The 22,652-nt window shown below is 44.7% G+C and overlaps 7 protein-coding genes across 7 annotated transcripts; 3 read left to right on the plus strand and 4 right to left on the minus strand.

The window, feature by feature from the left end:
- Window positions 1-110: 110 nt before the first annotated feature.
- Window positions 111-1,970, minus strand: BYT42DRAFT_574208 (uncharacterized protein). Its single transcript, XM_051568816.1, has 6 exons — window positions 1,625-1,970; window positions 1,482-1,550; window positions 1,358-1,401; window positions 1,146-1,279; window positions 643-1,074; window positions 111-558 (listed from the first exon to the last, which is right to left on the minus strand). Exons 1-6 carry the CDS (start codon window positions 1,725-1,727, stop codon window positions 480-482), a joined length of 861 nt encoding a protein of 286 aa, XP_051422445.1. The 5' UTR covers window positions 1,728-1,970; the 3' UTR covers window positions 111-479.
- A 1,684-nt stretch (window positions 1,971-3,654) lies between these two features.
- On the plus strand, window positions 3,655-3,961 carry BYT42DRAFT_499023 (uncharacterized protein; the record flags this gene model as incomplete). The annotated part of the gene is made up of 2 exons (XM_051564605.1): window positions 3,655-3,816; window positions 3,896-3,961. The coding sequence occupies 2 exons, from the start codon at window positions 3,655-3,657 to the stop codon at window positions 3,959-3,961; spliced, it is 228 nt and encodes a 75-aa protein (XP_051422446.1).
- Window positions 3,962-4,252: 291 nt separating this feature from the next.
- BYT42DRAFT_574215 (uncharacterized protein) lies at window positions 4,253-6,001 on the minus strand. The gene is made up of 4 exons (XM_051568817.1): window positions 5,707-6,001; window positions 5,233-5,289; window positions 5,055-5,151; window positions 4,253-4,990 (listed from the first exon to the last, which is right to left on the minus strand). The coding sequence occupies exons 1-4, from the start codon at window positions 5,778-5,780 to the stop codon at window positions 4,616-4,618; spliced, it is 603 nt and encodes a 200-aa protein (XP_051422447.1). The 5' UTR covers window positions 5,781-6,001; the 3' UTR covers window positions 4,253-4,615.
- BYT42DRAFT_645951 (uncharacterized protein) lies at window positions 6,002-10,826 on the minus strand. The gene is made up of 6 exons (XM_051572669.1): window positions 9,107-10,826; window positions 8,943-9,042; window positions 7,814-8,866; window positions 7,457-7,726; window positions 6,383-7,302; window positions 6,002-6,313 (listed from the first exon to the last, which is right to left on the minus strand). The coding sequence occupies exons 1-6, from the start codon at window positions 10,706-10,708 to the stop codon at window positions 6,116-6,118; spliced, it is 4,143 nt and encodes a 1,380-aa protein (XP_051422448.1). The 5' UTR covers window positions 10,709-10,826; the 3' UTR covers window positions 6,002-6,115.
- Window positions 10,827-11,395: 569 nt separating this feature from the next.
- Window positions 11,396-11,740, plus strand: BYT42DRAFT_574222 (uncharacterized protein; the record flags this gene model as incomplete). The annotated part of the gene is made up of 2 exons (XM_051568818.1): window positions 11,396-11,481; window positions 11,542-11,740. The coding sequence occupies 2 exons, from the start codon at window positions 11,399-11,401 to the stop codon at window positions 11,654-11,656; spliced, it is 198 nt and encodes a 65-aa protein (XP_051422449.1). The 3' UTR covers window positions 11,657-11,740.
- Window positions 11,741-12,311: 571 nt separating this feature from the next.
- Window positions 12,312-16,851, minus strand: BYT42DRAFT_574223 (armadillo-type protein). Its single transcript, XM_051568819.1, has 12 exons — window positions 16,575-16,851; window positions 16,406-16,487; window positions 16,187-16,325; window positions 15,935-16,093; window positions 15,690-15,846; window positions 15,238-15,608; window positions 14,646-15,150; window positions 13,747-14,577; window positions 13,476-13,678; window positions 13,258-13,406; window positions 13,100-13,198; window positions 12,312-13,009 (listed from the first exon to the last, which is right to left on the minus strand). The coding sequence occupies exons 1-12, from the start codon at window positions 16,662-16,664 to the stop codon at window positions 12,693-12,695; spliced, it is 3,102 nt and encodes a 1,033-aa protein (XP_051422450.1). The 5' UTR covers window positions 16,665-16,851; the 3' UTR covers window positions 12,312-12,692.
- A 1,487-nt stretch (window positions 16,852-18,338) lies between these two features.
- On the plus strand, window positions 18,339-22,588 carry BYT42DRAFT_498917 (uncharacterized protein; the record flags this gene model as incomplete). The annotated part of the gene is given in 6 exon segments (XM_051564594.1): window positions 18,339-19,535; window positions 19,609-20,022; window positions 20,035-20,115; window positions 20,189-20,293; window positions 20,392-21,116; window positions 21,205-22,588. The coding sequence occupies 6 exon segments, from the start codon at window positions 18,339-18,341 to the stop codon at window positions 22,586-22,588; spliced, it is 3,906 nt and encodes a 1,301-aa protein (XP_051422451.1).
- Between the last annotated feature and the right edge of the window lie 64 nt (window positions 22,589-22,652).

Genomic DNA, 22,652 nt, shown 5'->3' on the forward strand with positions numbered 1-22,652 from the left:
AAAAGCTCTCTTACACTATAGCAACGGGACCCATAATGCCAACCGGCACATACATTGAATTACTCCAACAGTATTACTGGCCGGCGTTAAGAAAGACCGGCAACAAGAGGTTCACAGCTCAATAATTTTGAAGACTTTTATTCAATCAAAAAGAGGCCAAGGCTAATTCCAGGAAAAAAAAGTAAGCCAGCATGGCAATTTTTTCTTTTCGGGTGACTGTAGGGTTAGAATCGTTGCATTGCTTTTTGGGCGACGTGGATTCTAAAGTGGCTTTCTTTTTTGTGGGTGCATACATCATTTAATGATACGAAATACAAGAGAAGAATTCAGGAGAAAATACGACAAAAAGGAAAAAAAAAATAGAAGAGAAAAGGAGGAAAGAAAAACACTGGTCAAAAGTTGTGGTATTTTTTGGGTTTGTTTTTGCTACTGATCATGAGGTTAAAAGGGAAGGAACAAAGATAACAGAGCAACTGGATTTAGTTCTTCTGGACCTTGAAACCTTGGGAATGGAAGGTACAAGTTTCATCCTGGACCTTGTTTGATGTAACCTCAAGACTGTAATAAAAGAAAAAAAAAACAAAAATATTAGACACATCGATAACGAACCAATTTCAGAGGATAAGGTTCTGAAAAACATACGTGTAATAGTAGGTAGCATCAGCATCATACTGGCCATCGGGAATGGAAAGATGATCTTTGAGAGTGAAGGCGTCAACGAAACGTTCCTTTCCTTCCCAGACAGTGTCAATGTATTCAGCCTTGTTGGCTTCAGTAGATTTGTACAGATCGACCTTGAGCAATGACTCGGTTTGTGATGCGGAGTCACGGTTGACACTGATACGGACGTGCTCGCCTGTCTTCACGGTAGCGCCTTCTTGAGGATATTCAACAGAAAGGCCGAAACAGCCCTTGAAATGTTCGGGATGATAAAAGGTAACATCGTCGGGATCTTCGGCGTAGTACATCGAACCGTCAGCATTCTGATGCGAAGCGGTCGATACTCTGAACGTATGTGAAGTTTCCAGACAATCAGGACCGTGCATGCCGTTAATTTGATTGGTAACCCAGACACTATAATCCAAAAAAAAAAAATCAGAAAATGGTTTAGCGTCGCGCATCTGATTGGTTCACAGCCTACATACCGGTAGTAGTAAAGACCTGCGGTGGCATTGCTGGGGATAGTGTCCTTGATAGTAGACTGTTGGTTGAGTTCGTACGATCCATGCCACACGTTCTTGATGTATTTGGCTTTGCCGTTTTGATCTACAGAGTATAACTAGATATCCAAAATGACATCACGTCAGTATGATTAGGTTTGGACAACAGGGTGTGTGTGGTAAGGGGAAAAACATACATCAAGGCCGGTAATGGTCTTTTGATGGTCGTTAGGGACTCGGGCTATCGTGAAGTAATAATGAGTAAGACGGCTGGAGTTCAAACGTTTCATTTCATTAGTTGCGAAGGCAGCAGCTACTTACTGACGGTGACATCGGTTTCAGCCCCAGCAGCAATCATGGCTTGATCATCGGGCTTGGTGACAGTCAAACCTAGTGTCATTGGAAAAGTATTTGGCGTAAGAAAACCAAAGTAAAAAAAGTCAACAAGAAGTTTGACAACAAACCATCACACCACTCTTTCATGGCATCGGCGTATTCGTCTGCTTTGGCGAGCGTGGCGAAAGCAGTCAATAAGAGGGCAGAGGTGGCAGCAAGGGAGAATTTCATGACGAAGGGAAGGTGGAAGGCTAACAAGACCCGAGGAAAGAAAGAATAAAAGTAAGGAAAAGAAGGCGAAAGAGGAAACAGAAAATAAAAATAAAATAAAAAAAAGAAGAGGGGGCTGAAAAAATGACCAAAGGGGAAGAGGAGGTTAATGTGACACAAGACATGAGAAAGCGGGTGTACCGCGTTAATTATCCCATCTTCGAATATGCTATTTTGACACAAGTGCAAAACAACCAGCCTTCTTCTTCCTTCTCCTCTTTTATTTATCAGTGCCTTCTTTTTATAAGGCCCATTATTGATGATGTAACCCGATTAACTCTGATCACCATGGAGAAATACACTGTCCGGTGATGTGCGTTGCAAAGAAGGAAAAAGACATCGGAGAACGCGGGTCACCAAGACAATAATAATAGCTTAAATCCCCGCCACCGATCTAAATCCTAATTTGGGACAGGCACCATTGAAAGTTTGGTGGAAAAAAGAAACTTTTTCGTCAACCGGATTGTGTCCATCAAACCTTGAGGTCGATGATCTTATTTTGCGCTATACAGCATCGTAGAGAAGGCACTTTATATAAAACCATTTGATTACGCAAGTCAAGTTAGTGCGCTCATTGAATAAAGTTTGTTATCAGATTTGTTTGTTAGCTCTCTCTTTAGCAGGGGATTTTGTTTGGACAGTGAATCATCCACAGGGTGAAAAGCATTGCATTCAAAGAGGACTATAGAGCTAAATACAATGGTTGCTGAGTATTTTTTACTTACAATAATAGATATCCTGCGATTTTACAGTCATCTTTCAACAGGTTTATAGAAGAACAGAAACTGCACAGATTTCTCATTAATAGCATCGCGAGGCCAGGCATCACATGAAGCCATGCAGCCTATTTTCCGTGTGGTTTTCAAGCATACAATGATACCCATTGATGTGATCTGATGTGATGTGAAGTCGATCCTCGACGAAAGCGATGGTGAACATGGAAAAACAATCAGGTTGTTGTTGCATAAGATAAGTCGGAGTGATCTACAGATGGCCAATTTTTTTTTTCTAGTCCGCGTGGTGCTGATAATGAAAAAATGGTTAGCTGTTTCTTGTTTGACCAGACGAGGAAACAGAAAAAAAAAAGTGAACCGATCCCATCATCAAAAGAAACAAATTCCATAAAACGTTGTGCAACCCGTTGCTGCTATTTTTATCTCCATGGTTCCAGCGTAAATGAGCCCCAGGAACCGGTCTTGGCCCAGAAAAATGCCGAAACCCTTCTAGACAAAACTCAAAACGGTCATTCGCAATGCTGTCTTTAACGTTTTACGAATTCAATAGATTCTCACTTTTTGTTCGCGTCTTATAATCTCGCCGATCGGTAGAGGGCAAACTGTTTTTTACCTGCTTTTCGATTGACTCATTGCCCCCGTGAAACATAAACTATGAAAAGGGAAAGTGCAAGAGTACTAATGAGCAGTTCTGTGGAAAAGAAGAGGATATTCTGATCGCCACTCTTCAACGCAACATTGCAAAGGGGAACTGATAACCTGCATTGCCACAAATAAAATAGATACGCTGTATGCAGTATTGACAAGGCAACGGCGTCTGCGGCAGCGACATGAGGTGCGCACTTGAGAGAACTTTATCTCAAGATTAGTCTTTGGTGGTATTCAAGGCCTGAGATTTCATCAAAACATCCATACAAGAGTCACACACGTTGGGTGATTTTTTTTAATGAGGGTTATGATGGGTGTCCTGATATCCTCATCAGGGCTTCCCGAAGCCGAAAGGATGGCTGAATTTGAAAAAGGGGAGGGGCTACGGAGCCTAAGCCACACCCCGGTTCAACAGTCATGCCGGGGGTTGGTGAAAGAAGAAGAGAGTGTAGTTGGGGGTGGGCCGTCTTGAAGAAAGCGCTTTTTTCTGTTTACTTGCCGCCGATATGAAGTTGAAGCAACTCAAGGTTCGACCGAAAAAGATCATGGAAGCTAGCCCCTGCCTTGTGGAAATGGGGGCTTTGTTCGAATGTTGGGCAGTTTCCGGTATCGACGACAAACGATGCATGACCACCGCCAAATCACTGACGGACTGCTTAGCCAAACCAGTAAGTTTGATTGCACCCAAAAATAACAAGCAACTTACTTTGGTGTACTCATCCATTGCTTTGTACTTGCTTTATCCAGGTCAAGAAAACAAAGAGCCAGAATACCATCAATTACCATCTGGCACGATTGAGCAAACACTTGTAATCGCTTAACTTTTTTTTCTTCAACTCATCATTTTGCTAGTTACGCTCCTCTTTTTGTATCATAGACACTCCGTTTCCAACGTTAAGGCCATAATCACCATGATTTAAACAAAATAACAACCATGATTGCCTCTTACGCATACGATTCGAAATTTTTATATTTTCTGAATTTTTGTGGATCTGGCCGTCGGATGTAAAGCGACTGTGCCTGGAAAGAAGAAGAACAACAAATAACTTGATTTATTCATCATCTGAGTCACGTGAAAATGATTTGCATTGTGTAGAAGCGGATAGAGAGAGAGAGAGAGAGAGAGAGCCTAACACTTTATGGGAAATGAATGGATTAAGTGGATGCAGGGTTTTATTCGCAACAGAGAGATCCGTATGGTATTTCTTTATCTCATTACAGGGAGTGAGGGAAGGAGGGAGGCAGGTGATTTGCACAAGACGAGAGGTCGAATGTCAAGAACTATCGCGTAAAAGTGACGGAGCGGTGCGTGGATAATGTTTTTTTTTGTCTCGTTTTGGGATTCTGCTTTTTATTTCTGAAAAGGAACGTCGAAGATCGGGTTGAAAAGAGTTTTTTGTTTCGGAAAAAGGATAATATGCAGAAGATAAACAATTAGAAATCCGGCGATGTAAAAAAAAGACAAATCTAGTGCTCGGGGCTACGAGATGGAGTGCGGTTATTTCTCGGCGACGGCGATCGAGATTCGCGACGAGGAGGTTCAGGAAGAGGCGAACGAGATCTCGAACGAGGAGGAAGAGGATAACCTCCGGCTTCTTCAGGTCCTCTCAAAGGGCGCGAACGAGAATCGGGACGACGAGGTTCATAACCGGGTGGAGGAGGCGATCGACCACGAGGAGAAGGCGAACGACGATCAAGTCCGCCACGATAAGGGCTGCGAGATCGGCTGCGACTACGTCCGAACGAAGCACGTCGTGGCATAGGTCGACGAGGGCTGGGGGAACGTCTGCGGCGAGGAGAACGATCGTAACGCCATGAAGCACTGGGTGCGTTTCTAGCCCACTGTGTGATTTTTTTTTGTTGTTAGTACACATGTTCTTCTTAAGAAGCAAGCCTCTTTTAGTACCTGAACACTGATGGTATAACCATCAATTCGTCGACCGTGCATCTCGTTAAAGGCATCATCGGCGTCACGAGGGTCTTCGAATTCAACAAAAGCATAACTATTGAATCCACCGAAATATAACAGGTGAGCTAATTGACGGTGGAAGATGGAGAATGGGTCCAACGAAGCGAGTACTTACGGTTTGGATGAATAGGTTTTGGGAGCCGGAATGTCGCAACGGACTAGACGACCATATCTTTTGAAAGGGTTCAAGGTTGACGGGAAAATATGACAAAAAGCAATACCGTAGGATAACGCGCAAAAAGAAGTCAAAGTAGAGGAGAGGAAGAGAGTAGGTTCGTTAGTCGTTGTGATCAGGAATCCGTTTCGTCGTCGATCGACACGTGCAGACCATTCTCTCGATGTGAAAATGAGTTTTTTTTACAGCTCTTCTCACTTCTTTTTTTTTTCTCCTCCTTTCGTCCCACTTTTTCTTTCACAAGGTTTATCCGAATAGGATGACCCCATGGACCCACCGATGAAAGGGAAAAAGAATAAAGAGAGAAAGGGACAACGTGGAGAAAAAAAAGCCGCGTCATTCATTTTTCTATTTACCACTTCCAGCACGCTCGTATTCGACCGACGTTCCGTCTATTATCGTTTCTGCAAGTACCTTTCAAATTCATAAGCGAGATCTCTTGCTCGAATTCTTGAACCAAAGCCGGCAACAAAAAGAGTCGTTCGCATGTTGAGGGTTAAAATGCACAAGAGAAAGAAAAATGACGAATAAGGGAGATTTTTGCCGCTGTTAGGTTTGTTGTCTATATTCGGAGTACCAACTCCTCAATGACATCACCCATCGGACGACGAAAAGACCAAATCGGTGCGTGGCTTATTCGAAACATCGCTGACTTACCATGGATCTTATTCTTTAAAGAGGTCAGATTGACTGTACTATGTGTATTTGGGCTGTGTTGTGTTTTCGATTTTATTTTACTTTCTGAAATGGAAGGTGAAGTATGAAATTTTTATAATATACATGAATGATTTTGGTTTATGCTTTTCCCTTTTTTCCCTCAGATCTAAAGCAAGTTATTTTTATCATCTAAAGTGGGAGTGGAAACATTGGAAGCGGCTCGCTTCTTCTTCTTCTTGCCAAGGATTCGCTTGGTCTTCTTTTGTGTGTATATTTCCAGCGCAGCTTCTAAAATTCGATCGTAATGCTCAAGCATCTCGTATTGTTCGCAATAGGCTTGTACGTCCTCGCGAGGATCACGGTTCTATATCCAAGAAATATCAATAATTCAGTTCTCAATATGCAAAAAAGTTGGCCAAAATATGAAACTTACCTCGTATAAACGAAGAGGTTGATGACCGTATTTACATGTTTCAATGTGTACCTGAACCAGCTTTTTACCTGGATCATTCGATTTTGATACGTCTGTATCGGCGTCGGTAGGTACAGGCGTACTGGCAATGGGGGTCGCCACGGAAGATGTAGTAGCAGAAGGTGTTGCAGCGGAAGGAGCGGTTGCAGAGTCAACGGGAGAATCGATGGATGATGATTTTTCCTCTTGTGGTTCTTCCTTTAGTTCCTTCAATTCCTTCATATCATCATGGTCGTTTTTGGCCAATGGAATAGAAGATTCTTTAGGGGTTTCCTCTGGTCTATCAACGTCTCCCACAGCTAGTTTGGATGCTTGCTCTTGCACCAGTTCTTTCTGCTGTTCATCCACCGCGTCGGTATATTCCAGGACAGCAGCCGATATGACGGGTGACTCCGTTTCTGCCGGTGTGAGACTGGAAATCGATTGCCACAAATTATCGTATATGGACGGCATTTTCTTTTCCGCAGGGGGATTAGAGAAAAACTGTGGACTGACGACGTCGCTTGTATCGATGAGCAAATCGGATTTCTTTTCTGATGGTGGTGGTTGATGAGGAGGAGAAGAATCAAAGATACTGGGTGTGGTTAAAGCACTTTGTTCGTCGTCAGCCTCATCCCATACATAGTGCGCCTTGGAGACCGACTTCTTTTCTGGAACTGACACGCGAGTTTCTTCCACTCTAGTGGTAACGGTAGACTGCGTCGAACGAGACACGGTTGGCATCGGGCTGGTCGCCGCGTTATCTTTGGCAAGTTTCGCTGTGAAATCGTGCCAAGAGTTCACTGCTGTCGCCGAAGACGAGGTCTCTACGTGCTCACTGGAAGAAGGAATCGTGACACTGGGCCATGGTGCTTGAGATTTGGGAGCTGCTTTCTTGGAGTCTACAGAATAAAAAAAAAGACAAACGATCAGTACCAGAATCTCATACATATCTATTTTTTTTTGAAGGGGGGGGGTTTGCAGAAGAGGAAGGGGATGGTACAGAGAAGAAGGGGATACCAAATGATGTTGATAAATAGGCAAACTAAAACTGACCGTTGTGAACTTGATTGGTTGACCCAACCGACCAAAAGTTCAATGCCTCGGCTCCTTTGGCAGTACCAGTATGGTCCTTTTCCCGACCATCCTGGTCATCCTGGCTACCATGATCGCTTTCCCACCCTTCACTGGAAAGACCAAAATCCGGGGACGCATCTAAACCGTGTTCAACGATGCGTGTCTCCCGCATCCTTCGCCACTCATCCGGCGGGAGCCACTTTGGATGACCAGGATGTTCCACAACCCCCCGTAACGCCTCTGAGGACGCTGAGAAAAAAAAAGATGAACATCATAACATGACCATCGGTCAAATCATATCATGAACCATCGAAGAAAGAAAGGTCTATACTTTACCTGTGGATGGCACGGGCTTTGATCGGTGACGAGGTTTGGCGCCGGGTATTCCTCCAACGTGGGGGGGCGGTTGCGGGTGTGTAATGATGGTGACCCCGTCATCGTCATCCCAGTCAATGCTCTCATTATCGGAACTCAAGCTGCTGCTGTGTGCCTGCGATTGTGATTCGGATTGTCTGGGTCGATGGAACGTGGCGGGCTTGGCGGGAACGTGATGGGTAAAATCGTTTCCTGAACTGGTCGTTCCTCCACGCGCAATGACATCTTCCACCGTCTCGTTCGCTGACAGTTTCTTCCACACACCGTCTTCCAATTTCCAAAAGACAGTGTTCTTTTGTTTTTCCAAGACATCATGGGCGAAACCTTGCGTTCGAAGATCGTCCCAAGGAACGTATGCTTTCGGCGTACCCCAGTTACTGTTTTCAACTGTAAAAACCTTGGTACCTTTCTGCTTCTTGGGGAGGATCTGGCCGGGTTCTAGAGGGATCTGTTGCCATGCCTGCTCGAGGTTATTCGGCGCCCAAGGTTGGGCCGGTTTCACCGCTGGCTTGGTCGTTGTAGGAGACACCTTTTTCGACCAAGGCACACTTTGGGTCGTTCCCCAGCCGCCGAGATCAATGGGTTTGGCAGGTGTACGTCCGACGGCCGGCCATTCTTCAGCCGACTCATGTTCTTTGCCTGTTTCTTCATAACCAACTTCAGATTCATCTTCCACTTCCCCTGCGTCTTCATGCTCATGCTCTTCCTCATGGTATTCCTCACGATCCTCTTCTTCCTCCTCCTCCTCCTCTTCTTCTTCTTCAGAGTAAGGTGCCGGAGACGAAGTTTCGGAGATTGGCGCGGCATATTTGACCGGAGAGACGGTCGTCACTGGAGATGGCATCGCTGGAACCGTCGCCGTAACGGGACCATTGCCAATGCCGTGAAGGTAATTCTCTACCAGACTTTCATCCGCTCTAGCCCACAGAGCTGGCGTCGTAGGTCGTGCTTGATACTGAGTTTTCAACGCTGCCAATCGTGGATCCTGTTTCTTCGGCATAGCCGCAGGTTGATCTGTATATATATGTAAAAAAAAAGCCATATAGAATGAGTGAATTTTGCAATCAAAGGTAGATGCTATATTATTTACGTGAAGGAGGAGCCAGAGATGGTTGTGGGGTGACATGATTGAGACGCGGAGGGACAGCGTGTTGTGGTTCTTTTACTTGTTCCTGATATGCCGTATCCTTCTAAAATAAAAAGCGATTTAACCTTTTCTGTGCTGGTTTTATGCATTTTTAAATCTCGACTTACCTGAATTCGATCTAGGAGCTGTTCGAGCGTATTGAGCGATAAGCCAAGTTCCTTGGCAAGTGCAATGACGTGCAAACCAGAAAGGTATCGATTTTCGGGAATCACCATCAGATCGGGTTCGTTGGCGGAATCAAGGTTGGCCACAGCGTCAATAACGGTTTCATCCAGGGTAATAGTAAACGGTTGGGCTGATGCACTGGAATGCGCGTGTTGCACATCCGGACGATCCAAACGTTCAACGGCAAAGCTGCCAATCACCGATGTAGCAAGATCTTTGTAACCAACGAGACGGAGAAGCTTGAGACGATGATCACTTCCGGCACAACAGAGATCGTGAACGTCTCTGGGACCGATTTGCGCCGACGATTCGATGTACAAACTAGTGAGCGTACTATGAGCAGAATACAGAGCGAGGGATTGGACGGTGCCTGAGCCGATAAATGGGCATTGAATGATACAGAGTTCACGAAGACCGAGTGCTGCTCTGATGATTGTATCCATGGATGTGTCTGACAGGCGTGGACATTGTTTCAGGCCGAGAGTCTTTAAGGAGGAGAAGAAATGTCCAATTGCGGTAAAAAGCTGGTCATTGACATTCATGTTTTCCAGGACCAATCGTTGCAATGGAGGAGGCACATGATCGCCATTCCATACGTCAAAAGAATCGTCGATTGGTTGCTCCAGTGCGGTCGGGGAAGACCGGATTTCCAAGTCCTTCAAATTTGGGCACATGGCCAAGGCAAGGGAGAAGGTGCGCGGGGTGATTTTGGCTGCACCTTCAAGGCGGAAAGTCGTAAGTTTGGGAAACGTTTGCAGGAGTCTGGAGATGTGTAAATCGCGAATATGAACAGCGTGAGTGAGGGTGAGTTCGTGCAAGTACAGATTGCCGTCGCATAAGCAGGCTAAAGCATCGGCGTCCATGCCTTCCAAGGATAACTGGAGATGCGTCAATGACTGCGCTCGGTGAGTGAGAATGGACATGAAATTTCGGGAAAGCTGAAAATTGCCATCGAGGCAAAGGGACTTTAACGACGGAAGAATGCGATTCATGGTGAATGGATTGGTACGAGAAAAGTTACTTCCGATGATATGTAGTCCTCGAAGATCATAGAGAATGCTGCTCAGTTGTTCCAAGTGCACAGGCTCGATTCGCCAACCGTAAATGGTCAAACTTTGAAGCTTTTCACATTGCCTCGAAAGAATGAGAATGACTTGCGGATTCGCAAGAATACTTGCTTTCATATTATGGCGTGGGAGGGTGGAGTGTACGATGGGTTGGAAGATGGTGTCATATTGAGCATCGTGGACACATAAGCGCAAGTGACGCACTAAAAGGGCGGATCGTCGGTGAGTTCGAATGATGTTCATAAACAGATTGAACGACTGCGGGTTACGGAAGATGGGTGCTTCCCAGAGAATGGACGTGGCTGCCGTGACCCATGTAGAGTGCACAAGGCACATGGTAAATCTGTCCTGTTGACTTGGCAACGATCGACAGATGCGTTCCATCACACTGTTCGGTAAATTGAGGAAACCCTGACCGGGTGCCTCAAAGTCAAAGACCCAAGACTCTTCCATCGCGTTATGATCAACTGAAGGCATGGAGCTTGGATTCTCTGCGAAAGTGAGTTGAAACAGAACGACGTTCACACAAATTCAAAAAGAGCTGAAAATATGCAATAACAGCACAGACACACACACACACAAAAAGAAAAAAAGGAGATTTTCAACTTCAGCCATGAAAACAAGCAGAAAAACAACGTTCTACGCTTTTCATTGTTCGGCTCTACTGCATTTCGACGTACATATCAAATAAATCGTTGTTTAATCATCTTTCAAAAGTTGACATCATTAACTAATCTATTGGATGCTCATCAAAGGCATGTAAAGACAATATCCATCATATCAGTGGTGCTTTTTTTTTTCTTCACGGTGATTTCCTCGTGTATCAATTTGGACTAGAAATTCTTTCATCTTTTTACTCTCATGCACGTCATAACCTTCAAAGTTGCAGTGCATCGAATAAGTAAACCGAGCTATGCAGCATTATCAACATTAAAGTCGCTTGTTTTTTTTCTTGAATCTATTGGTTCACACCTCGATCTTTTTTGCTGCTGATCATTCATAACCCTTTATTTTCGTTGACCCACAAAAGCGGAATTTTTTTTTTGTCTTGTTGTAATCAGTGCAGCTTGCGCTCTAAGTTTATAGTAATAGTTGTACAGATCTGGAAAGTTGATGACTGACAAGTATCCACAGTAACAAAGAAATAGTTGACCAGGAATAAGTGGGATGGCAACCATGATTGGAAAAATAGTTGAAGCCGGGACTGCTCAGCGGTTGGATCGGCTTGGCCGTGGAACCAGGCACCGAAGCTGTCCATGACCTGGATTTTTTAGAATGCATTTACAGAGGAACCCAAATTGCGTACTTACGTGGATACACTGGGGCTGGTCCTCCGTAACGATAGTTGGTGTCGAGCGGACCGCTAGGGTTCGTCTCGGTTACGATAGGTGGGAAAGGAAAGTACGGAAGCGTCGATGTCGCTGAAGCCAATTCAGTTAGACTCTCTATTGAGGGTAATGATGATGAGGAGAGTGGTGATGAAGAAAAATAGGAAAAAGAAGAAGAAATATTCATCGCTCATGTTTATCGTTGTTCTGTGCGGACACCATTCGACATGTTTATATACCATGACACATTGGTGGACGCAAAAAAGGAGACCCCATCTTTCAATTTCAACCCCCGCATTGTATAAGAAGGACCAGTGCAGCAGAGTTCAAAGGCAGTCAAGCAAACTAGACTACAACTACAATAAACTATGCTAGAGCACTCAACAGAAAGGAACCTTGAACCGGTGAAATATATACAGACAACAGAGAAAGAACCATAGCAAAGGGGAGAGGCCGACAACCCTGGTTAAAGATATATTGACATGCAAAATGTCACAAAAGATGTTATGATAGGTCATGCCTCATTTTTTTACGTATCATTAGCACAGTAAAGAAAGGTCATCCAATGCACTTGAGAAACTTACCTTCGGCTCAAAAATCCCAGTGACTGAAGAAAGCCATGTTTCAATAGAGAATAAAAAGTAAATAGTGAGAGGCACCGCCATTCGAACCTCCTAATATTGTATCATCAGTGAACACACTTCTTGCATTCTATACAAGAAAATTAAGCTAATGAGAGTTTCAAACAAAGTGGGTACTCTTTACAAGCAAACGCATCGCAAACTTTGATTGTGCATAAATGTAAGAAGCCAAAAAGTATACAGCAATCACGTTTACAGTGTTAAAGAGGCAGAACTATTTTTTTAACATCATTTGAATCGAGAATAATAGAAACTAAACTAAGAAAAAAGGAAGAAAAATTCAATGCGATAAAACTACTCTATGTAATAAAGGAAAAGAAAGAGAAAAAAAGACATGAGATGGCTCAATGGGCCACAGGAAGGTTGAAATGCAAAAGACCAAAAAAAAAAAGGAAAGGTTATAAAACGTTTAAAGCAAACACACACGTACAAATGTAGAACAAGGAACAAAGAGAAAAAAAAATAAACATCGAAATGGAGTACGTCGCTTTTTTAAGCTGCGCTGGTAGAGACGGCAGGTTGATTTCGATGCTGTTCAGCCGTTGATAAGACAGACATGACATAGTTTTGTTGGTCCGCGTCCAGATCCTTGGTCAGTTGCGTGTACGCCGAAGGATTGCTTTGTTGCATGGTTCGGAATACTTGTTCGAATCTGATGTAAGGATCAATCTCATCCAAAGGTGATTCGAACAGGATCTCTTCCTCCATCTCATCTTCGTATTCATCGAAATCGTCATCCGCATGGGTAGCGGCCTGTTGAGCGAGATATTCCAAATACTCGTTGTCCTGATCAGGCACATCATCATCATCTAAAGTTGGATCATGTAAGAAAGTCTCCTATTATTTTTTCGATCCGAAGAAAAAGTCGATCTTCGTTGTAAGATATAAAAAAAGCTCACCTGCTCCTTCTTCCAATTCGTCTTCGTCGGCATCAAAATCTTCACCGTCGAAATCATCATGATCGAAATCACCATACAGTTTTTCCATGCTTGCGCGATCTAGATAGAGTATCATACTTAAGTAAATGATGAATCGCCAACAAAAAAAAAAGACTTACTCTCCATGGCCTTGGGCAAGCTCTTGAATACATTCAAGATGCCTGCCAAGATCTGGGACCAACCAGCTTGCAAAGACGCAGGGACTTGATCACCAGGCAATTCCAACAGAGCACAGAGGGCAACAATCACTAACTTCTTATCGTGGACTCTAAAAAAAGTAACACCCAAATTAGTCTCCATCGTAACAGTTTCAATTTTTCTAGCTTTGCTCACTGACCTTGAGAATTTGTCTAATGTGTTGAACCACATGGTGAAGAAGCCTTGGGTCCATTGGTTTTCTTCCAACAGGCGAAGGGTCAGCGCAGGGTTATAGTAGACGCAGTTAATGACCACTTCCAAACAGTGCACCTTGAACTCCACCGTCTTCATCTCGTTGGTGAAGATGTATTGGAAAGCTAAGTTGAGGAAAGGCGCCACCAACTAAATAAACATCCATGTCATCAATCACTGACATAAGCATGCCTAGAATCCACCATCGCATCACTTACCCTATCCACATGACCTCGGCAGTTCAGCAACACGGATTCCATTAGTTTGCAAGCACAGACACGGTCATTTTCACCCAAACGATCACTCTTCATGACGGTGTCGATAATGTCAAACATCATGTGCTGAACACCTTCGTTGCTGATAAACACATCCTTGCCGTAGGAAATGTAGTTATCCAGAGGAGGCAACATTTCATCCATGTAATCAATGCCTTCTGATTTGAATGCCTTGTAGATCAGTTCGAACACACTCCACATCGTGGGCGTGACTCGCTTGGCCGAGAACGTGCAAGAATCAATGATTTCGAAGATTTCATCGTAAATGTCAAGGATCGAGTTCTCCAGAGTGTACGTGATCACGGGCAAAAGCGCGTTTTCCAATTGTTGCAGAATTTCCGGAGTACTTTCCAAGCTCAAGATCAACGTGCCAATGGTCTTGAGAACGCCCATGGCCGCCATCGTCTTATCACTCAGTTCGTCGATGTCACCTGTGAACTCTTCATCATCCTCGGCTTGGTTGCTTTGCGCCAAATCTTCCATAATACGCAAAAACGTATCGCGCAATTGCGTACACAGCTGAACCGCAAACGGTGTCAACTGCTCGGCAAACACTTCCACAAACTCTTCCATCACCGAAGCCAAGGTATCAATGTCGATTTCGTTGGTCAAGTTGAGTAATTCTTGCATGATGAAAGGAAGGTTAGGCACCATTGCATTGCGAACGCTTTCGTGACGGATCATGGGTTGCAAAGCCAAAGCCGCCTGCACTTTGACGGGAAGTTCCGTATCACGAAGTGAATCCAGCACGTTTTGATACAAAATGGCGAGATTCTGCAAAAAACAGATATTCTGGTTGGAAAAACGATATATCCTCCTATACCTGTTACCTGAGGGCTTACCTGTTCATTGGCAAAGTCCAAATCACTAAAGTGTTTGGCCATATCACAAGCTCTGGCCCGAAGGAAGGGGAAGCGACTCTTGAATTCGGGGAATACGTGGGTGACAAAGAATGGTTCCATCATGTTGGCGACGGGAGATTTCTTCTTCAAGACTTGATGCGAAAGACAAGCAATCATGCACAAAGCACCATCCTTCTCACGACCGTCCTTTTGCTCTTCGGGGGTTTCCAAGTACTTGTTGAGTACACTGTTGATAAATCCAAGAATGCCCATAAAAGTATGCTTCTTGCGATCACGTGCAAGATCGATCAAAAAGTTGGTTGCGTTCGTCTGAGGCGAATGGAAGTCTTCCAAGGGGTCCACCTTTTTATGCACATATTCCACGGGATCCTCTGTCCACAGTTCCTCATCTTCGGCCGAGAAACATAATTGAGGAAAGATAAAGTGTGCCACCAAGGTTTCGGTGTGAGGCTTGAGAATGGCCCACGTCGTCTTGTGCTTGATACTGGAAGAAAGAAAAAAAGAAGAAGAAAAAGACCATTTTGTCAGTCACATGAAAAATGGGAACAAACGGATGAATCCCGATTTTTACCTGTCATCAAAAAAGGCGGCTGTCAAAGCCAGACATTTGCTTGAAATCCACAATTCCTTCTTGATCCAGCCTTCCACTTGTTTCAAATACGTTTGCAAGATATTGGGTGCAAAGTTGGCAACAAAACCTTTGGCGAAAGCTGTGTATTTGGACGCACTGGGAGGGAGCAAGGCAGGATTACCGTATTTGGTAAACAAACGGTTCAGACAGTGATAAGCCCACTTCTTGGTCTTCCACCATGGGTATTTCTCGCGTTCCTCGGGATCTGCAGGAAGCGCTTCCATGGGGATCCGCTTATCTACTAATTGCAAGAACAAAGTGCCCCAGGGCACCAAAGACGAAGGATCTTGAAGACATTTGGGAAGTTCCACCTGTCACGATCATCACCAAAAAAATCAGCCTCACCATCCTTCACATACCATTGAGCCGCGCACAACCAACGGCGATCTTACCTGGATACCCGAGTGATAAATTTTAAGAGCCAATTTGAGCATCTCGGCCGCTTCCAAACTGTCCGAGGTCACGAGATTATTGCAGATCGATTGAATGGCAGGGAATGTCAACTGAATGATGTGCTGCAAAGGTTCTCGTCGTTCCATGGATTTCCATCTGTGATAAAAAAAACACCAAAAAAAACAACAACTCCAATCTCAGTAACTTGATCAACGTATCCTGCGATTTCCATCCGTCAACTTACTGGTACACTTTGACCACTTCACGCAAAGCCAACAAACCGACATAGACAAGACGAACATCCGAGGAAGTCAAAAACGTCTCCAATTCCTTTACAAAGTTGGGCCATTGGTCGGGAAAATCGTTGCTCAAGATCGTGTTGAGACACGAAGTCAATTGAACCCTACAAGGTCTCGGTCAGCTACCCTGAAACTCTGACTCTTACCGAATCAAACCTCCTTATCTTCCATAGTCCCCGTTCGTTGTCATGACTTACTTTACGGCATTAGGTGCTGTGACGAGAGCTTGAAGAATGGTTTGTTTAACCATGGTACGATCTTCTTCATTGATAGGTATGGTGGCTGTGCGTGATCGATCCCAAGCCTTATTCATACGGTTTTTGAAGTAAATGGCGGCTATCAAGAAGCAAGACAAAATTCTTGTGAGATGACAACAATATCAAATAACATGAACCATTAAGCGAAAAACAAAGTACCAGCTTGACGAGCGCCCAATTCGAGTTCTTCAGAAGCGAGGATTTGCAAAACCACGGGAACAAAGCCATTATGAGTTTCAAGCTACAGAATCAAAAGGGCGCATCAATATTGACTGGCAAAAAGTGGAGAAACTCGTTTGTTGTGAGGGAAATAGGACAAACAGTTTACATTTCTGATATTGAGTTCGGCTTGTTTGTGAACGTTCGGATCGGGATGGTACGTTGCGACGAACAACTGATAAACGGCGTTTTGATCCATGACGACGGATGGAATAAGAAAAGAAGAAGGTAAAAAAAGAGGAAATGCGTATGGAGGGTTTCTTTTCAAAAGGCGCTGGGAAATAGACACACAGACACACAGACGCAAGACGCACACAGTAGCTCACGCACACGCACGATAGCAATAATAAAAAAAAAGGTCCTTTTGGAGACGCGGTAAAGCTTATAAAATAGCCTTTTTATTTTTTCTGACCCAGAAAAAAAAATTTGCCAAAAAACAAAAAAAAAGGGATCGAGCGGACTTGCATTTCTTTTCTTCTCTCTGCCTTCATGACAAGCAAACCGTTCCTTATGAGGTCTTGTGCAGTCTACAGAAAATCAAATCAGACAATGTCTGCCTCTCCTAAAAAATTAAAAACTTACCTTTTTCCATGGAAACACGGAGAATCCTACCTTCTCCTTGTCATCCAGGCTACGGAAGTAAGGTTGCTATCCTACCTGCACCCAATCGAAAAAGGGTTCAATGGTCTCCCCTGGACCAATATGGCGCACCAAACGGGTTCATCCAATAAGCGTCAAGCATGAAAAAAAAGCCAGAGCTCAAAAGCTGCCAATTTCCAGGACAACGCAAGAACCTCATATTCCAAATTCCGAACCAAATGAACCATCCGGTTGCCAGCCCAACGAAAAAGGCCATTCATTGAGTAAAAGTAAGCCTAACTTATGTTGAGATACTCACGGATGATTTATGTTGCAGAGATAAACAATAAGAGACGTGTGAATGATTGCATTACCATGACTGTCAATCGATGACTCGTCATTGAAGTGCATCGATCTTTCGATGGTTTCAAATGGCTGGGCTCCCCGGATACAATGTGAATTAGAGTTCACCTCACCTCGCCATGGATTCTATCAACAAAACTACTTTTCGAGTCATACAAAAAGGAAACAAATTGACAGCCACGATTGAACGGTACGACGATCTTAAAACTAGGAATGAATGCTTCTGTTTGTTTCTTTTTTTCCGTTTATTTTTAACCCTTTCAAAAACCCATTGTTTTGGCTGTCCCGTCTGAGTAAGAACTTTTGTGACACAACGAACATAACGTCATTGTTGAGAGATTTTTTGGGACCTTTCAAGCGTTCATTTTATTAAAGGTTCACATGCCTAGAGGCATCATATCAAAAACAAAAAACATTTAACCATTCAGGGTGCATTGATGATGTGATGTTACTTCGTTGGTATCCACTCGAAAATCCACCCTCTGATGGATTGGCGGCAGTAAAATAAGGCACTACAACAAAAAAAAAGAGTGACTTTGGGCAATGCTCCGTGTTTCTCTTTTCCGGGGTGGATCAGTCTCATGGTGAACCAGCCTGTGTTAATGTGGGAATATGTGCGATTATGATTAGAGGGGAGTTGATAATTTTCTCTAAACGCTCTTCTTTGTTCTAGTTTTTTTTTTCTTTTTGTTTGCACCATCTTCTCCTTATTTGTTATTTCTTCCTTCTCTCTTTTTTAACTTCTTTCGTAGTTTTATTTCTTCCATCGTTTTTTCTTTGAATTGTATTGTATGCGGATCTGATCCCGAATAGATCATCATTATTCATGACGTTGACGACTGATACGAAAGTGATATCTACTGATCATGATCAGAATGTAAAGGACGAAAAGGCACCGGACGGAACAATGGATAGGATGCCTCGCCCCACCATGCAACAGAGAGAAAGCAGTTCCAACAGTTCACTTCTTTTGAAGTGGTGGAAAAACATCAATCCCAACAAACCTGAACTGGGTCAATCGTCCCAATCCAACTTTGATCTGCGTGATACCGACAATCTCCCGACCACCCTCCGTGAACGTCAACAATCGGCCGCCACCACCAAACTCTCTGCGCCACAACCCTCGTTTCGGGAACGGACCACTCGACCGGCGGTTCGCGTCATCAACCGTCTTGAAACCGCTCCTTACGAAGGATGGCAAAAAATCAAGAAGCTGGCATTGCGCGATCGAGGTGGTCAACCACGAGATCCTCATCGTGGAGGTCTTCCGAAATCGGACACTCTTATTGCTCAAGCGCAAGCCAATTTACTGCCGGCCATGATCTTGGCTCTTTCGTTGCAACGAGACGAACATGATAATCCCCGTGTTCCCGTTCTGTTGTCGCAAATTGCCGTCAGTGTATCCTACGATGACCCGCATGACGGAACTCCGCCGGTGCAACGACCGAAAATCCGGCGCGGCATGACAGCCATTCGAAAACGACGACGTCCCACCACTTACAAAATTACGGTTGCTTACGGTCCTAACCTAAAATGGGTGGTGCATCGACGGTACTGGGATTTCGTCAAGCTTCATTATCGTTACCGCAGCCATGATATTGTGCGAACCCGAATACCCCATTTTCCTAATTTACCCATTCGTCATGCTGGGCAGAAAAAGGTTGGCCAAGGCGATGATCAGTCCTTGGACGATCGTCCACCGTCTCATATGGACTCGGTTCTCGACAGCGACATTCATCTTCCTCAGCTGGACAAGCCAGCTTCCAACTCGAATATCCTTGTCGAACCCAATACCGAATATTTACCAGTCTTGCAAGAGTATCTTCAACTCCTTATTCAGAAAGTCGTGCCTACGGGATACATTAATCGATTATGCAAATTCCTGGAAATTTCAACCATTGGCATTCAGTTGGCCGCCACCAATCCGGATGGGTACCATGGCAAAGAAGGATATCTAACCATTGTGACTCGCTCCGATCACGCTCCCAAACACTCGCGTCAATTCGCCGATACGATAGCCGAAGGATGTCTTTGCCGCGTCGTTGCCACACATCTTGGTTCGTCGCATCGACCCAAATGGTTTGTTGTTCGCGAAAGCTACATAGTCTGTGTGGAAGGGCCTCACGAGGTAAAAATCTGATACTTTATCATGGACTACCTGTATTCATGGTGCATAATACCCTTTTTTTTATTTGGATTAGGATACCTTGTTTGACGTGTTTTTGGCCGATGGTGGATTTGAAGTGACTCGAATGAGTTTTAGTGATCAGGCCCTGCGGCAGTGGCGATCGGATATCCGGAAAGGAAAGCAAGTGGGGACAAAATTGATTTCGAATCGACATTGGACAGGCGCCCGGTCCACGTTGTGCTTGAAGAATTTGCATGGATTATGGTATTTACGAGCCAAGAATGAGACCTTGGCCAAACAGTTTGAGGATTCCATCAAACGCATGATGTCGTCTGTTTGGTGCCAGCAACATCGATTCGATAGCTTTGCTCCGATTCGAAAAAACATTCAAGCCACATGGTTTGTTGATGGTCGCGATTATCTGTGGGATGTGTCAGTAGCCCTGGATAATGCTAAAGAATGCATCTACATCCACGATTGGTGGCTGGTAAGTTGAAAGAATTTCCATCGTCCCTTGTTCTATTATTCATGGCTATATTTTTCTTTGGTATTTTTCTGCTCTTTGCAGTCCCCCGAATTGGTAAGTGAGATTCAAAAATCATTTGAAAAAGACGGATGGATAAAGTATTGACGTCGGTCGATATGCATTCTAGTATCTTCGCCGTCCAGCAGCCCACAATCTCCAATGGCGTTTAGACAAATTGTTGAAGCGTAAAGCCGATCAAGGCGTGAAGATTTACATTGTGATGTATAAAGAGGTACGCAGCGGAATGTGATAAACGGATATCAGGAAAATCGAGGTTACTGTTTTTGGATATTGACTATTTGATTTCCTTTTTTTTTTTTTTGTTCTTAGGTGGCAATGGCGCTTCCTTTGTATTCCCATTACGCCAAGAAGCATTTGCTTTCGTTGTCGGATAATATCCATGTCCAGCGCCATCCATCGCGTGCATTGGATATATTCAACAAAAGCAACATTTTCTTCTGGGCCCATCACGAGAAAATTTGTGTCATAGATTATGACATTGCGTATATTGGAGGCATCGATCTTTGCTTTGGTCGATGGGATACCGCCACACATGCCGTGGTCGATGAAGGCGATCCGACGCTGAATCCCAACAACCGACACCCTCAAATGTGGCCCGGCAAAGACTACTCGAATCCACGCATTCTCGATTTTCATACCCTCGATCGACCATTTGAAGATAATATGGATCGATCCAAATTGCCGCGCATGCCATGGCATGACGTGTCCATGCGATTGTGCGGTCAGTCAGCCAGAGATGTTGCTCGTCACTTTGTTCAACGATGGAATTTCTTGAGACGCCGAAAACCGTCCGCTCCAAAACGACCTACACCGTTGTTGGTGCCTAAACCGGATCTTCCGTCATCGTTTACGATTGATCCGAACGATCGACGGCTCTGTCACCCTCACACTTCACGGCAATGCGACGTGCAGGTTCTTCGTAGTGTGTCTGAATGGAGCATTGGCAACCTCAACCATGTGGAACAATCCATTCACAGCGCTTACGTGGATACCATTGAAAATTCGGAACACTTTGTCTATATCGGTAAGGCAACGTGGTCATCTCTTTTTTCTTTTCTGCATGATCCCTCATCCGTCTTTCCCCCTTTTAGAAAATCAGTTTTTTGTCACGTCGACCAAGAGTGGGATGACCGTCATTGAGAACAAGATTGGCGATGCGTTGGTGAAGCGGATCCTTCGAGCCAAGGCTGAAAATAAGCGATGGCGCGCCATTATTGTGATTCCGCTGATCCCTGGATTTGAAGCGAACGTCGAAGAAACTGAGGCTACCACGGTACGACTTATCATGCATTGCCAATTCTTGTCGATTTGTCGTGGGCCCGACTCGCTTCTGGGCCGACTGCGTGCGGCAGGCATAGAGCGGACCCATGACTACATCAACTTCTTTGGTCTTCGCAACTGGGGAGAGTTGAATAACGAGTTTGTCACCGAACAAGTGTACATTCATGCCAAAGTCATGATTGTCGATGATCGCACCGTCATTATGGGATCCGCCAATATCAATGAACGATCGCAGCTCGGCACCCGAGACTCGGAAATCGCCGCCTGTGTGCAGGATCAAGAAATGATCGATTCCACGGTGGACGGGAAACCTGCTCAAGTGAGTAAATTCGCTCACACGTTGCGTTTGCGACTCATGTGTGAGCATGTGGGAATCGATGTGGATACCCTGGAAGACGACCCATCGACGTCGCCCGCGTTTACAAAGCATGTGGACAAATCGCGCGTGAAGCCGATCCCGCCCATTGTTCAACCGCTTTCCGAAAAGGAGGAACCCTCCGACAAATACATGGTAGACGATCCCGCTGACTGCACCATTGGGGCTGCCGCCCAGCCGAATTCACCGACGTTGGAAACCAATGCTGTGACCAGGGAAGAAACTGGCGACAGTACCAGTTCACCCGAAGAGGAGAAATCCGAATCAGAACATCGTCATTCCAGCGCGTCCATGTTTGGGTCCAAGAAACGCAAAAACCTCAAGGAGCAGCATGCGGCGTTCTGGACAACTTTGGATTGTGACACGGACAATAACGGGGATGGCGTGGATCCCGAATCGTCCTACAGCCGTGTTCCCGTGGACAGTTTGGCCATGCAATACACAGCGTCGGAGATCCGAAATCTTCTCGTGGATCCTCTGAGCGACGCGTGTCAAGATTTTTGGTATGCTACTGCGCGTCGCAATACCCACCTTTTCCGTCAAAGTTTCCTTGTTGTACCTGACAATAATGTACGTTCCTGGGATCAGCATCGCGAATTCCTGAAAATGGCCAAAATCTATCTTGGAAGAAAAGACGCCAAGGACGGTACCAAGGCAACCGCCGCCGCTGCCGTGGTGACCACCGAACCCGTTATCATGTACGAGACAGGAGAAACGGTGCGTGATTTGCTGAAACAAATTCAGGGACATTTGGTCATTTGGCCCAATCAGTTCCTGGAAGAAGAAGACAAAAAGAACGAATTCGTCTTTGGCCATGATAAGCTCATGCCGTTGGAAATCTTTGATTAATTTCACTTTTGATTCTTTTTTTTTTTCACTATCCTACTTTATCCATCCATTCATCTGTATTTAA

Source organism: Radiomyces spectabilis (assembly GCF_025331425.1).
Source record: "Radiomyces spectabilis strain NRRL 2753 chromosome Unknown BYT42scaffold_8, whole genome shotgun sequence".
Classification (NCBI taxonomy): domain Eukaryota; kingdom Fungi; phylum Mucoromycota; class Mucoromycetes; order Mucorales; family Radiomycetaceae; genus Radiomyces; species Radiomyces spectabilis.